At 49.7% G+C, this 15,401-nt stretch overlaps 1 protein-coding gene across 1 annotated transcript in view; it reads right to left on the bottom strand.

Annotated features, from left to right (window-relative positions):
* The window catches only part of SLC13A3 (solute carrier family 13 member 3), a 94,542-nt gene extending 79,888 nt beyond the window's left edge, over positions 1–14,654 (bottom strand). Inside the window, exon 1 of the mRNA XM_032142190.2 lies at positions 14,506–14,654. Coding sequence (XP_031998081.2) covers positions 14,506–14,616 — 111 coding nt within the window. The 5' untranslated portion in view covers positions 14,617–14,654. The remainder of the gene's footprint in view (positions 1–14,505) is intronic.
* Between the last annotated feature and the right edge of the window lie 747 nt (positions 14,655–15,401).

Below are 15,401 nucleotides of genomic sequence, written 5' to 3'. Positions count from 1 at the left end.
TTTGGGATTTTGGCCAAGAATAAGAATGACAAGGGAACTCTCACTGAGGTTTTTCTCTGAATGAGCATTATCTCAGTTAATCTTCCCAGCAGCCCCTAGGAGATGAGCTTTATTCCATTTTATACGGGAGGAAATGGAGGCTCAGAGAACCCAAGAACCCACACAGTGAGTAAAGGGAGGAGGTCAAGAGGATTCAAGAACAAACCTCATTCCCTATAATGCCCTTCCAGACCCCAGGGCCAAGAACTCATTTATAAGGCAAATAATACCACTACGACTGCTACTGACAATAGCAAACATTGACCTAGCACCTGTTCTGGGCCAGGTACACCCCTAAGTACTCTGGGCATATGAACCCATCATCACAACATTCCTATGAGGTAGGCCCGATCAGTATTTTCATTTTACAGAGGAGGCGACTGGGGCACAGAGAGGCTAAGTAACTTGCCCGAGGTCACACAGCCAGGAAGTGGGAGAGCAAAGCTGGAGTCCAGGGAGGCTGGTGCTAGGGTTCATGCTCTCATGGTGCTGTCCTTCCTCCTCCACCCACCCAGAAGGTGATTCAGGGGGACATACCACCCCAGGGGAGGCAGGCTCCTTCTCCAGGAAGGGAAAGCCAGGGTCTGGAGAAGTACAGGTTCCACAGCAAGAAAAAAGTTAGGAGCAGGAAGCGATTGATGTCTGGTTTAGTGGGGGGTGAGAAAGTCCTCTCGGAACAGGCCTTGGTCTCCCCTATCAACTCCAAAGAAAGGTGAGAGCCGGGCCTTGGCAGGACTCCCCAGGCCTGGACGTCCCATGATTCTGGTCCCAGGCACTGGCCAAGCAGGACTGGCTGCCCAGTGAGCAGCCCACACTTGCGATTGGGCACTCTGCAGCGTAAAATGCCTAACTCAGGCACCATGAGAAGTTTTGCTGACTGATTCTAGCCCTTTCCAGAGAAGTCTGAGCGGGGCTACAGGTGGGGGCAGGGATTGGTTAATAAGAGGAGCTGGAAGAATGTTCCTTTGCTCTGCCCCTCATCCCTAGGCCCCCAGAGCCAGCACTTTCAGCTTGTCAAGAGAGAAAGGTGCAGGAGGCATGGTAAAACCCAGGGCAGAAGCGGGGCTGTGGGTGGTGGTGAACAAGGGCCTCTTTTATTATTTCCCTAGCAAGGGAAAGGCGGCTGTCCTAACTGCTGCGGACAGAGGGGCCGTCAGCTCCGTCCAGTGAAGCCTGGAGCTGGCCTCTGAGAGGCCCTGAGGGCAGGAGTGCCTTTCTCATGCCTGGAACGCCCTCCATTTCCAAATCCTCTCCTTCCTGCCAGGCCCTCTGCCTCCAGGCTGTGTGCTCACAGGCTAGCATGCCCCTCTTTAGGTCTCAGTTTCCTCATCAGCAAAATGGGACTCTGGACCATGCCTGCCTCCGCATGTCAGAGAGATCAAAGGAACGAATGCATTTGGGGCAGGGGTTCTCAGCCGTGGCACCACTGACATTTGGGGTCTGAGGATTCTCTGTGGGGGGCTGTCCTGTGCATGGGAGGGTGTTTAGCAGCATCCCTGGCCTCTACCCATCAGCCGCCAGTAGCACCCTACGCCCAGTGTGAGAATCAAAATTGCCTCCAGACATTGCCACATGTCTCCTGGGAGCAAATTTGCTGGAAGACTCACTGATTTAAAGCATATCCTCTAAGGCCTGTGACACAGTAGGTGCTTTGTCCCTGAAGGTAGCCAATGATTTTTTAGCTCTTTACAAGCATCATCTATTATTATCATATCCATTTCACAGATGAAGAAACTGAAGCACAAAGAGGTTAAGTAACTGGCCCAAGGTCACACAGTTGGTTAAAAAGCCAGGACTGGCCGGGCGCGGTGGCTCACGCTTGTAATCCCAGCACTTTGGGAGGCCGAGGCGGGCGGATCACGAGGTCAGGAGATCGAGACCACAGTGAAACCCCGTCTCTACCAAAAATACAAAAAATTAGCCGGGCGTGGTGGCGGGCGCCTGTAGTCCCAGCTACTCGGAGAGGCTGAGGCAGGAGAATGGCGTGAACCCGGGAGGCGGAGGTTGCAGTGAGCCGAGATCGCGCCACTGCACTCCAGCCTGGGCGACAGAGCAAGACTCCGTCTCAAAAAAAAAAAAAAAAAGCCAGGACTGGGGCCAGGCGTGGTGGCTCACGCCTGTAATCCTAGCACTTTGGGAGGTCAAGGCGGGTGGGGGGCGGATCACCTGAGGTCAAGAGTTCGAGACCAGACTGGCCAACATGGTGAAACCCCGTTTCTACTAAAAATACAAAAATTAGCCTGGCGTGGTGGGCAGGTGCCTGTAATCCCAGCTACTCGGGAGGCTGAGGCAGGAGAATTGCTTAAACCTGGGAAGCAGAGGTTGCAGTGAGCTGAGATCGTGCCACTGCACTCCAGCCTGGGCAACAGAGACTGAGACTCTGTCTCAGAAAAAAAAAAAAAAAAGCCAGAGTTGGAACCAAGCAGCCGAACCCAAGCTCCTCCCCCCACTGCCTGATCACGTGTGTTAGTTCTTGTCTCCACAAACTCCAATCTTCAGAAAGCCCCCTGAGATTTCCAGACTCCCACTCCAGTGTCTGGATGATGTCACTGTCCTCTGAGAAGCCTGTCTTGATGTCCCACCTTCCCCATCCAGCACAATTGCTCCCTTCCCTGCTGGCCTCCACTTGTTTTCAACAAGGCAGACCTAGGCTCAAGTGCCAACCCCACTACTTTGTCAATGGCTATGAGATGCTGGGCAAATGGCTTAATCGCTCTGAGCCTCAACTTCCTCACCTGTAAAATGGCTCCATCACCTCTGGGTCATACTGCGTGGCTGAGAACACAGACCCTGGAGCCAGAATGGTGAGGTTGGAATCTTACCTCGGCCACTTCCCAGCTGTGGGAGCTTGGGCAAGTGACGGAAACACTCGGTGCCTCAGTTTCTTCATCTGCAAATGTGGATAATAACACACCAGCCCACAGAGCCACAATGAACATAAAAAAAGCTCACAAGCATATCATGAGTGCTTAGAACCACGCCTGGCACTTAGTAGATGCTAGAGAGGTGCTGGCTGTGGCTCTTTTGAAGTCTCCTCCGGGAACAGAGGAGAGTGCAAGAATAAGGCATGTGATGTGGCCCAGGACATCAACAAAGCTGAAGTCACATCCTACAGCCTCCCAGGTATCGGCACTTTCCTGTAGGGGAGCTGAGTACAGTGGAAATCAAAGTCCTCTCTCTGCGCAGAGGGCTGGTAAGGTCCTGCAGGAGAGCAGAGCTAAAAGGGTGGGGAAGGGCTTCACCAGGTTGGCCGGCAGGGCAGGGCCTTGCTGGCCTCCCCGGCTCTGCTCCAATGTCTTTTTCTAGCTGGGGCTCACTGTTGTGTTCTGCCTATGGGTGCTCCCACCAGCACCACAGGCACCTTCCCATGGCTGTCCCTCTTCATGTGAATTTCAAGGACAAACAGAAAGAGCAGAGAGCCTGGACTCTCTGCAGATAATAGCAACAGCAGCAATCCTTTATTAAGCACCTACTGTGTGTCCACACCGTTGAGTCTTCCCAGCAGATGAGTATCATTATGCCCACTTTGCAGATGAATAAATTGAGGCTCAGGGGAGGGAAATGACTTGCCGGGAAGCGGTGTGACCTCATGTGGCTCTTCCCAAGTCCCTGGTGCATCTCAGCTGAAGACAGCAGTTTGGACACACGTGTCTGACTTGTTCCAGGCCCGGGCCGGGTCTGCCCCTAGCTAGGGTGCTGACTTCGTGTCTTCAAGGTCTGGCGGTGTCAGAGAATTCTGCTCATCAGTCCAGAGAGCACTGTCCTGTTGAGTTGGGTCAGGAAACACGATCTTGCTCCCTGCTGCGTCACTGGAAGTCACGCCAGCCTGTTTACACACCTGGCAGGAGCTCCGGGAAAGTGGAAAGTTGGCTGGACCTCAGAGGAATTGTTCTGGGGTCAGCGGGTCTATGTGCCCACTTGAGGGTTGGGGCAATGGGTCAAACCGGGTAGGGAGAGCATGGAGGGGCACAGATGAGGGATCTGGGTCCACTAGGCTGGGAGAGGTTAGCAAAGTCTCTTCAGTCCCCTTCTGGGCCTCAGTCTTCCCAGCTCAAAATAGAAAGGGCCGGAAACCCTGATTCCTGCTCAAACGTTACGCAAACCGGGAAGCAGTCTGGGGTTTTGACCTTGTACAGGTTCTGAAATCAGAACTTGTGTTCAAATCCAAATTCATGGAATGAATACTTTTTTACTGAGCACCTACTATGTGTCAGGCACTACTCTAGGTACAGGGCTGCCATAGAGCACACCATAAGCATAAACCTGCTCTTAGGTCACTCACAGCCAAGGGGGAGAGGCAGACACTAGACAAAGAAATGATCATTTCAGATCAGGGTGAATGCCATGAAGAAATAAAACAGAAGGCTGTTTTAGAGAGCAATTTGTGGGATGAAAAGGGCAGGTGTGCTTGAGAAGCAGTAATCAAGGAGGACTTTTAGGAGGAGGTACCATCGGAGCCGAGACTTACATGACCAGAAGCACCCAGCTATGGAAGATCTGGGGCAAGAATGGTCCAGGGAAGCAAGTGCAAAGGGCCTGAGGCAGGAGCAAGCTTCGCAGCTTTGAAGGACCGAAAGAAGGCACATGAGGCTGGGGCACAGTGAGAAAAGAGAAGGGCATGGGAAGTTGTAAAATCAGGTTTTCTAATTTCTGTATTTGAGGCTCTGAGACCCTGGAGGGACTGCCCCTTCCCAGCGCTAGCAAATTCCTAGAAAGAATTCCTAGCCTGCAAGCATTCCTTCATATGTGAAACAACCAGTGCAGACCCCATACTCCCTACCACCTCTTTTTGAGGGATCTCACATGAATCCACCTGCCCTAATCACCCCAGAGCCAGGTACAAGACAACTAGGGGAAGCCCCTATGCCCCAGAGCCACTGAAATGATTCAAACTAACCAGCCAATCCTAAACCTGCCCGCCCTGCCTTGCCCGAACATATTGCCCACAGTAAACGCTCATGCCCACGTTTCCTCTTATTTCCTCTGCCTCCCGACAGACCCTGCTGCTCCCCTGTGTGGCCCTGTGTGGCATGGTATGCCTCCTGCTTCTAGAGCCATGCGAGCATAAAACTTCTTTGATGATGCTGATTTCTGTGTCTGTGTGTTTATCATACCTGATTAAAACAAATTCCATTACCATTAAAACAGACACAAGGGGACAGGTGGGCAGGAGCTGGATGACACAGGGTCCTGGGGCCACAGCTGTGAGTGTGGGTGTCATTTTAAATTCTACCCCCGGGGGGGACCATGGGCTACAACACTGCACTGTGCTGACCCTCGGTTGCCTCCTCATAGGCCTCCCTTGTCTGGATGTTCTAAGCATTGGCTGCAATGCATGTGAAGTACCCAGCATAACACCTGGCGCTTAGTAGGTGCTCAGTCTATGGTTGCTTTTGCCAGTTTCTGCCCTCCTGGGTCGCTGTGCACTGGAAGTCTGCATCTAGAGTTGGGAAGATGACTCCTTGCCCTCTCCCCCTGCTCAGGGCTCTTCCTGCTCCCGGCCTCTTGGGCTTCCCATTCCCCAGGAGCACCCTTCCTTCCTCTCTTCATCTCACCACGTCCAGTCCAAGCGCAAAGCCAGCCAGAGACAAGAAGCCTTCTCAGCTTGTCAGCCTGACCCCAGAGCTTTATGGTGAGTCACAGCCTGTCCCTGTCCCTGGATTGCCAACCTGGCTCTCGAATCAGCCTCTGATTATTCCTGGAGTGTGCAGGGTCAGCAACTTTCTGCAGGAGGCAAAGGGCCAGGGGAGATAGGCGACAGCAGGAGTTTGGAAGTCAGCCTGGGAACCATCTGCCGCCATCTGCCAGCCTAATGTGGGCAGGGGGCTCCTCCTGTCTGCACGTGGGCTCTTCATTGGGCAAATGGAGAGAATCGTAGTAGCTCCTTCTTGGGGTCATGGTGAGGATTAATGAGAAAATGCATGCCAAGAACTTAGTACACAACTGGCATTCTTTCTTTCACTTATTTGACACATACTTATGAGCACCTACTATGTGCCAGGCACTGGGCTGGCATCAAAGATACAATGGTGAGCAGGACAAAAAAAAAAAATCCCTGCCCTTGTGAGCTTATACCCCATGGGTGGGGAGGGGGGAAGGGGGTTAATATAGATAATGCACCAGCAGATACATAATTAAATACATAATACGTTGCCAGGTAGTGATAAAGACCATGAAGAAAAATAAGGCAGAATGGAGTGTAAAGGATTTTTCACTTTCTATTTTAGATAGGTTCTAAAGATAGGGGCAGGGAAGGCCTTTTCAGAGGTAAGATCTGAACGGAGATCAATGAAGGGAAGGAGCCAGCCTTGTGGACATCTGGGAGAACAGAGGTTCAGAACGAGGGAGCTGCAAGTGCAAAGGTCCTGGGGTGAGAGCAAGCTTGGGATATTTAAGGAGCAGTAAGAAAGCCAGAGTGGTGGGAGCAGAGGGCGTGAGAGGTGGAGTGGGGTTGGAAGATGGGATTAGCAAGGAAACGGGGACCAGAACTCCTAATAAACACACAGTAAACATGAGCTGTCCTTAACCTTTGTTGAGAGCTAGCTATGATCTGAATAGAAATAAGTGAACTTGACTTCTGACCCCCCTCACCTGTCATCTAGAAGTTAGCCATCAGAGATTAAATGAAATGTCTTTAGCATAAAACATTAATGAGGCCAGATACAGTTGCTCGTGCCTGTAATCCCAGAATTTTAGGAGGCTGAGAGGGGCGGATAGCTTGAGCCCAGGAGTTTGAGACCAGTTGAGTGGCATGACTCCATCTCTACAAAAAATACAAAAATTAGCCAGGCGTGGTGATGTGTGCTTGTAGTCCCAGCCACTTGGGAGACTGATGTGAGAGGATCACTTGAGCCCAGGAGACAGAAATTGTAGTGAGCCGGGATCGTGCCGCTGCACACCAGCCTGGGCAACAGAGAAAGACCCTGTCTCAAAAATAATTAATTAATTAAAATAAAAACATTGGCCGGGCGCGGTGGCTCACGCTTGTAATCCCACCACTTTGGGAGGCCGAGGCGGGCAGATCACGAGGTCAGGAGATCGAGACCACGGTGAAACCCCGTCTCTACTAAAAATACAAAAAATTAGCCGGGCGTGGTGGCGGGCGCCTGTAGTCCCAGCTACTCGGAGAGGCTGAGGCAGGAGAATGGCGTGAACCCGGGAGGCGGAGCTTGCAGTGAGCCGAGATTGCGCCACTTCACTCCAGCCTGGGCGACAGAGCGAGACTCCGTCTCAAGAAGAAAAAAATAAAAATAAAAAATAAATAAAAATAAAAAAATAAAAAAATAAAAACATTGATGACCGATGCCTGAGATAGGGTACTCCCTGGAGAGGGGGATGGAAATGCTCATCCCCACCCTGCCCCTCACTGAAGCCTTTGGAAAATTCACTTCCTTTTCTGGGCCTCAGTTTCCTTTTAGTGGGGGTTAAACTGGAATGATCACCAGTTCTGAAATGTTACGATGGCAACTGTAATAACAATAGCTGACAGTTACTGAGTGCTAACTATAAGCCAGCACTCCAGTAAGTGCCTCAAACATATGAACCCATTTCCTCCCCACAATGCTATGAGGTTGAACTATGATTAGACCCAATCTCCAGATGAGAAAACCGAGACGCAGGACTGACCATTTCAACATAGTCCTTTCCACCAAATGCTACCAGCATCTCCCAGTTTTTTTTCCAAGTCAATTTCAAAGATCCCACCCAGAAAAGCATGTGTAAAGGTTAAATTGCCAAAAAATAAAATAAAATTTACATGTCCTCTGAGACATACATTTTGCATATATGAACTTATTTATTCATTGTAAAATCCTGTGAAGAAAGGACTGTGGACATTTCCATTTTTCAGCTGGGGAACTGGGTTCAGAGAGGTGAAGACACTCTTCCTGCATCACACAGCTCATCAGGGCAGGGGCCAGAGATGAATTCGTATCCAAATGAATCCAAAGGCTGGAACTTTTTGACCAAGCCAGGCTCTCTCCTGAACACCAGGGTTTGCATCCCAGGAACACAGGGCCCACATGATGGGACCTATCTGGGAATTATGGGCAATTGATGCATCAAAATTCAGAGGGAGACATGGGGCTAAACTTCCCAGCCGCTCCTGGGAGAACCAGTCTGGTGGGGTGGTTTTGCCATGTATTCATCTTTTCTTGCTGCTGTAACAAATGACCCCAAGAGGAGTGGCTTAAGAAACACAAATGTATTCTTTTAGAGTTTTGGAGGCCAGAATTCTGAAATCATTTTCACTAGGCTAAAGTCAAGGTGTTGGCCAGGCTGGTTCCTCCTGGAAGCTCCAGGAGATAGAATCCATGCCTTGCCTGTTCCAGCTTCTGGAGGCCACCTGCATTCCTCAGCTCACAGCCCCCACATCACATTGCTTTTTCTCCCTCTGCTTCCATCATCCTATTACCTTCTGACTTCAACTTCTCCTGCCTGCCTTTCAGAACGCCCCTTGTGGATTACATCAGGTCCACCTGGATACTGTACAATAATCTCCCTGTTTCAAGATCCTTTACCTAATCACATCTGCAAAGTCCCCTTTTTCCATAGAAAGTAACATTCAGTGGTTCAGGAGATTAGGACACTGACATCTTTGGTGGGTCACTGTTCAGCCAGCCACATGCCAGAGATTTCCTTTACTTAACAGCTCACCAAGCTTCATGGTGGCAAAAAGGCCATACATGTACAGATGCGGAAACTGAGGAGCTGGGGCTGTCAGTCAACCTCAACATCCCTAGACACGGCACATTTTCAGGCTATGGGTCCAATATTTCTTGAAGCATAAAAAGCCAACTCCAGAAGACTTTGGGTGGAACAATGAAGTTACCTCCCTTCTAATCCTTCTTTCTCTCTCATTATTTCAAAACAAAGTCTCGGTTTGGTACTAGTTTGTCTTTAATGCCTCACTTGATGATATCCCTCCCTTTGCAACAAAGAGAGGGCAGGTCACAGGCCCACATCTTCAACCAGGCAGTATGTACCCAGTATTAATCAGCGTTAAATATTTACCTATTTATTGCTAGTTTTCTTCTCCTGATCATCCATGATGATCTTGGTTTTCCATATATGATACCCACATAAAATCTCCTTTTAAAGTCATTGCATTTAAGTTTTTTTTTTAAAGGAGAGGGCAGTAAGACATTAATGTAAAAGAATAAATAACAGAAATGTAATTAAGTAAATAATACTGAGTGGTGAGGGACTCTTGCCAAAATGATGTGAGTGGGTATTTGGATGATGGAAACCAAACCAGACTCACTCCCTTCTGGGGTGCATGTGGGAAAACTCCCTGTCTGAGCTCCCTGAGGCCCAAATGAGATGATAGAAGGTAAAATCAGCAGGCAGTGTCTGGCCAGAGAAGGTGCTCAATCCACAGAGCTGGACTTGCAGTTTTTTCCTGGAAAACCTCTACTGGGGAAAACTCAAGGGCCTCTCTAAACCCTGGCCACCATCACTTCCAAAGTCCAGGACCAAGAGAGGAGGAGGAGTGACCGAAGTAGTGTTTAGTAGCTGTGTGACCTTGGGAATTTAACCTCTCTGTGCCTCACTTTCCTCATCTCTAAAAACGGGGATAATTATTGTTTGAATTTCCTACATTTGATGTGAAGAGTAAATGAGCTGAAATTTGAGATGCATGTAAAACAGCATTTGGTAAATGTGAGAAAAATGTGTGGCTATTGCTCTAATTATAAACTCCCACTATACACTGGGCACTGCTCTGGACACCTCCTGTATCTTCCCCTAATTCTCGTAACAGAATGAGAAGGTGTCAGCCCTCCCCACTTCACAAATGAGACTGAGGCTCAGAAATTCAAGGTCTCCAGCCCAGGCTCCCTTCTTCACAGCCAGACACAAATCCAGGTTTTCTCAACTCTAAAGCCCATGTTCTCTCCGTCATTTAACTTCTCTGAGCCTCAGTTTCATCATCTGCAAAATGGGAGAACTAAAACCTATTTTCAGCATTAAATAAAAAACTAAGAATTTATAGTACAGGCACAATGTATTAACTCACTGAGGCCAGAAAATAACTGGGAAAGAATATAATATTATGGCTCTATTATAAATGAAGAAACTAAGGCCAGAAATAGAAAATGACTTGCCCAGCAAGTATGTGGAATGCAAATGCAGTTCTGATTCCAAAGCCTCAAAACTGGGAATGAAAGGACCATCTTCCTGGTCGTCTACCTGCCCACAAATTAGGCAAATGCAAGAAAGGGGTCCTCTGACCTTACAGGTATACTACCATCCCCCCAAAAGATCTCTACCCCAGAGCAAGTCTGCTGTTGGCCAACATGACACCTTTGTGCAAATTAGAAAAAAAGGCCCTTCCTCAGGTGGGTCCAGCTGTGCACCAGGGTGCACAGCTTGGCATGTGGAATGCAGGCAGGTTCAGCCTCACTTGCCTCCTCAAGCACCTTGTGCAGTGCACAGCTTGCACAACACTCTGTAGCAGCCTTGCCAAGAGCATCCCCAAACTCTTCCTTCTCAGAGCATCTTTAGAGTCACCTGTGAGTCCCCAGTGTTAAGAACTCCTCTGGGACATGTGGTCAGTATCATTTAATTTGCTCTCAGGGGGCATAAGGCAGGAAAGGGGGTAAGGCCTCTCTACAAACAAGTGGGGCTGGAGCTTATTTGCAAGCCTGTTTTATTAATAACAGCCCCATCTGTGCCCACTAGCTGAGATCACTCCCCAAACCTCTAACTTGCAGGATGGCCATTCTTGGAAAACATTGACGTAGTCCCTGGGGTAGCATCCCAACTCCCTGAGCCCCCAGCCCTCTTCATAGCAAGAGCTGGGATGCCCAGTGGTGCTGAAAGCAGCAGCCATGCATTCCAGAGCTCATCCCACTCCTTTTCATCCCTGCTGACAGCATTTCTGAGCCAGAGGACATAATGTAAGAATTGTTCCTTCCAGCTCTGCTCTGCGGATTGACTCCAGCTTCCCCAAAGACAAGCCCACCAGTCACCAGGGACAGGTGCATGAGGACCAACCCTCTCGACTACACAGACTTCTAGAACAGCAAAGCAGCAGTGGATAGGAGACGTCATCAAGCTGGAAACCCAGGCCCCAAAGAGGGGTTGTCTCCTGCTCCACACTGCCTGTTAAATGACAAATAACCAAGCATCTCCAACTTCTTTCCTGATGTGATATCTGCAGTTTCGCAAGTTGTTAGTGACCCATGTATACAATACAACCTGCATTCGTGGCGCCAGAATATCCATGTGGAAGAGGCTGAGAAGTGGCAATCTGATGTTGGAGTGGATGCTGAGGACGCCTGTCTTGAATTGCCCAGCAAGCATGTTTTGAAGTTAGTCCACTGTTTGGGGAGGCTCTCACAGGGAGTGACTGGTGAAGATGACCAGAATTGTCTTGAAGCTCCGTGTGCGTAACAAACCTACTGTGCTTGCTTTAACCCATGTCCCGTTTTGCACCGAGAATACTGCACTGGCAGTGAGCTGCACCTTTTTTTTTTTTCTAAATGGGAAATGGATTAAATGTGTGTCCCAGAACAATAAACATGGGGATGTTTTCTAGGGATACTTTTTATTCGCATTGTATATGAAATTGAGAAACATGTCTGCTCTTAATGTCAGAGAATCTAATAATGATAATTTTATAAATATTGTTATATGGGAGGGGGGCTTCAGGTATGCCAATAGAGATTTTGAGGGAGGCGAAGGTTCTCCAAAGGGCCAGACCTGCCTCCTGGGAGGAGGCCCTGGTTCATCAACCACTTAAAGAGGCAGTGACATCTAGAGCCATATAAAGGGTCCCCACAAGGGAACTGTAGGAAACAAAGGAGTGGTTTGTATTGAATTATAACTAAGAAGAGCATGTAAGGCACAGCAGTTAGAAAGAAGTACAGACTCTTGCCTGTAATCCCAGCGATTTGGGAGGCTGAGGCTGGTGGATCGCTTGAGTCCAGGATTTTGAGACCAGCCTGGGTGACACACAGTGAAACCCCATCTCTACTAAAAATATAAAAATTAGCCGGGTGTGGTGGCAGGAGCTGGTCATCCCAGCTACTTGGGAGGCTGAGGCAGGAGGATGGCTTAAGCCTGGGAGGTTGAGGTTGTAGTGAGTCAAGATTGTGCCACTGCACTCCAGCCTGTGTGACAGAGCAAGACACACACACACACACACACACACATACACACACACACAAAGGAGTACAGGTTCTGCATTCTAGCTTTGTAGCAGCTGTGTGACCTTAGGCAAGTTACCTAACCCCGCTGAGCTTCTGTTTCTTCATCTGTCAAATAGGGAAGCAAATAACAGCTACCTCTCTGATTGTTGTGGGCGTTACATGGGACAAGCCTGACAAGCTCCTAGCATGGCCCCTAGCACGTGGTAAGAGCTAAGCATTCAATAAAACACCTTTTTCGTCAGGCTTAGCACCATCATAAGGGGTTACATCCCAGGAGCTCTCCCTGTTATCTCTCCCTGCCTTCCATTCAGTTGTGCATGTTGGAGTTCAGATAGGAAGAGGATCCTTTGTGAAGCTCAAGCTTCAGAGCCTCTCCCAAGCCTTGTACCGAATCTTGTATTTGTAAATCTGTATTCATTTTCTTAAAGAGATCCCATCAAACGGTATATGCTCCAGGCCCCATAACCTTTGGATCTGCTCCTGGGTTCATGCTCTTGCTAGAGGACAGAGCAGAGAGAAGCTGTTGGGACCCCTACTGAGAATAGAGACCTATGGCCTCGCAGACAGCAATCAGTCAAGGCTCAGCCACCCACACTTCCACCAAAGATGTTTCACAAAGACTTACTCAACCTCTCACATCGATCCCAGAAGCTAGCGGTGCAATCACTCCAGTTACAGGGAAGCAAAACCCAAAGAGGAAAGGAGTTTGGTTCAAGATCTTAAGATCCACAGGTCAGAAAGTGGCCTGGGGTGGGCTGGGTTTTGCAAAGGTGATCTCATCCTTCTTCCATCATTTATTGTGTTTTTCTCCTCCATGTCGAGAAAGTCTAATAGCTTAGATAATTCCACACTAATGAACTTGCTGTGTGTCAGCCCCGGGTGTCCTTGGAACCACCTGGTGTCACCTTCTTACTCCATGTGCCCAAGGAGGGCTCCTTCTTCCAGGAGAACCTCCCTGGTCTCAGCTGATCGGTGCTGGGTAATGCACCACTAAATTATACCTCCTCTTTACTTTTATTTTTGTGAACACTTAATATCTCCCTGAGAGATGGTGAAGCAACTTCCTGGAGGTAGAAGCCTTATCTTACAAGCCTAGTGCCCTCTCATGATGCCCTGGCTGGGCTGGGCACAGGTGAAGAACCCAAAAGAGATCTGTGGTACCATCTCCTTCCAGCCCCCACTAGTGTTGATTTCAGTTATGACTCCTGAATTCCACCTGCGGCCTTTGATCTTACAGGGGTTACTTCCTTGGGGAGACTGAAAACAGCTAGGGTTCTGGATTCTGACAAGCCGGGGACTGAATACTGACACAGTCACTTGCTGTGTGACTCTGAGCAAGTCACTTTCTCTCTCTGAGCCTTGGTTTTCTCCTCTGGAAAATGGGTCAAGTAATCTTTCCCCTCTGAGACGCGTTGAAGTGATTAAATAAAGTGATACACAAAAGGCAAATCCTCACCCCTAGTAAGCACGCATGAATCTTACCGTCCTCGTCATGTAAGGACCTGGTGCAGAAAAAGACCAGCCACTGCTTATTGGGCATTTATTCTGTACCAGGTTTAGTTATAAGAGATTTACATATATTGCCTCATTGATATTCACCGCTGCCCTATGGGTGGGCACTATCATTTCTCCCATTTTTACACACGAGTAAACTGAAGTTCAGAGAGGTTAAGTGACTTGCCCCAGGTCACACAGCTTGGCACACAGTAAGTGTTCATTGTGACTGTCAAGTCAAATGTGCAACACAGCACCAAGCACAGAATTAGAGCTCAGGAAAGAAAGAATTCTGCTAGGCACAGTGGTTCACGTCTGTAATCCCAGTATATGGGAGACGAAGGTGGGAGAATTGCTTGAGTCCAGGAGTTCGAGACCAGCCTGGACAACATACTGAGACCCTATCTCTATTAAAAAAAAATTAGCTGGCCATGCACCTGTAGTTCTAGCCACTAGGGAGGCTGCAGAAGGAGGATCGCTTGAATCCAGGAGTTGGAGGCTGCAGTGAGCTATGATCACACCACCGCACTCCAGCCTGGGTGACCGGCGAGAACCTGTCACTGAAACGAAACGAAATTATTCCCATGGAAGTGAGATCCAGAAGGTAGGGTGGGACTCAAGCTCTAAGGAGCAGCTGTGAAGAGGGAAGAGGCGTTAGGAGCGTTCACAGCGGTCCGCGGCAGGTGCAAGGGAGGGAAGGCGAGGGGGTCTGGTGGAGCCTGTCTACACTGGGACCTCAGCGGTCTCCCAACTTGGAGGCTTGGGAGAAGAGGATCCCGCCTGTGGCTGACTGGGGGCGCACAGGCGGAGGAGGCGTTACCTTGGGCGGGAGGGCGAAGACCACCGGCAGCAGCGCGAGCGGCGTGAACAGCAGCACCAGCAGCCGCCGCGCGCTCCACACCTTCTTGGCCGCTGCCGCCAGCGCCGCCATCAGCGCGATCGCCCGGCGGTACGGGCCGGCCCGGGACTGCCCCGCCTGGCCCCGGCGCCGGCTTAAAGCCTGGGGGAGGGTCGGGGAGGGGACTGCGCTGGGGAACCCGCCCTCTCCCTGCTCCTCCTGGAGGAAAAGGGTGGTGCCTGCACCCCTGGGACCGGGTGAAAGAGGCCCGGGAACGTTGGAGAAAGTTAGGCACTAGAACTAGCAAACGGGACCCCAGCCGCAGGGCAGTGTGGCCTTGGGTCTCAGCCTCTTGGCTTCCCAGCAATGTGGCCTGGGGCAGCTGGCTTATCCTCTCCTCGCCTCTGTTTACTAGCCTGTGAGATGGCTGAGGATGACAAGGCGAGGATTAAGGCGCGTACTCCTATTACCCGGGTTCAAATCCTGGCACTGCCACATACTCACTGCGTGGCCTTGAACAACAGCCTCTGAGCCTGAAAGTGGAGTGGTGATAATAATAGTCTACACCATGGAATACTATGCAGTCACAAAAAAGAAGGACATCATGTTTTTTGCGGGAACATGGATGGAGCTGGAGGCCATTATCCTTAGCAAACTAACACAGGAACAGAAAACCAAATGCCACATGTTTTCACTTATAAGCGGGAGCGAAATGATGAGAGCACATGGACACATAGAGGGGAACAACTGACACTGAAGCCTATGGGAGGCTGGAGGGTGGGAGGAGACAGAGGATCAGGAAAAATAACTAATGGGCACTAGACTTAATACCTGGATGACGAAATAATCTGTACAACAAATCCCCGTGACACAAGTTT

Source organism: Hylobates moloch, unplaced genomic scaffold (genome assembly GCF_009828535.3).
Source record: "Hylobates moloch isolate HMO894 unplaced genomic scaffold, HMol_V3 SCAFFOLD_21, whole genome shotgun sequence".
NCBI classification, from domain to species: domain Eukaryota; kingdom Metazoa; phylum Chordata; class Mammalia; order Primates; family Hylobatidae; genus Hylobates; species Hylobates moloch.
This window is presented reverse-complemented; position numbering and strand designations above follow the sequence as displayed.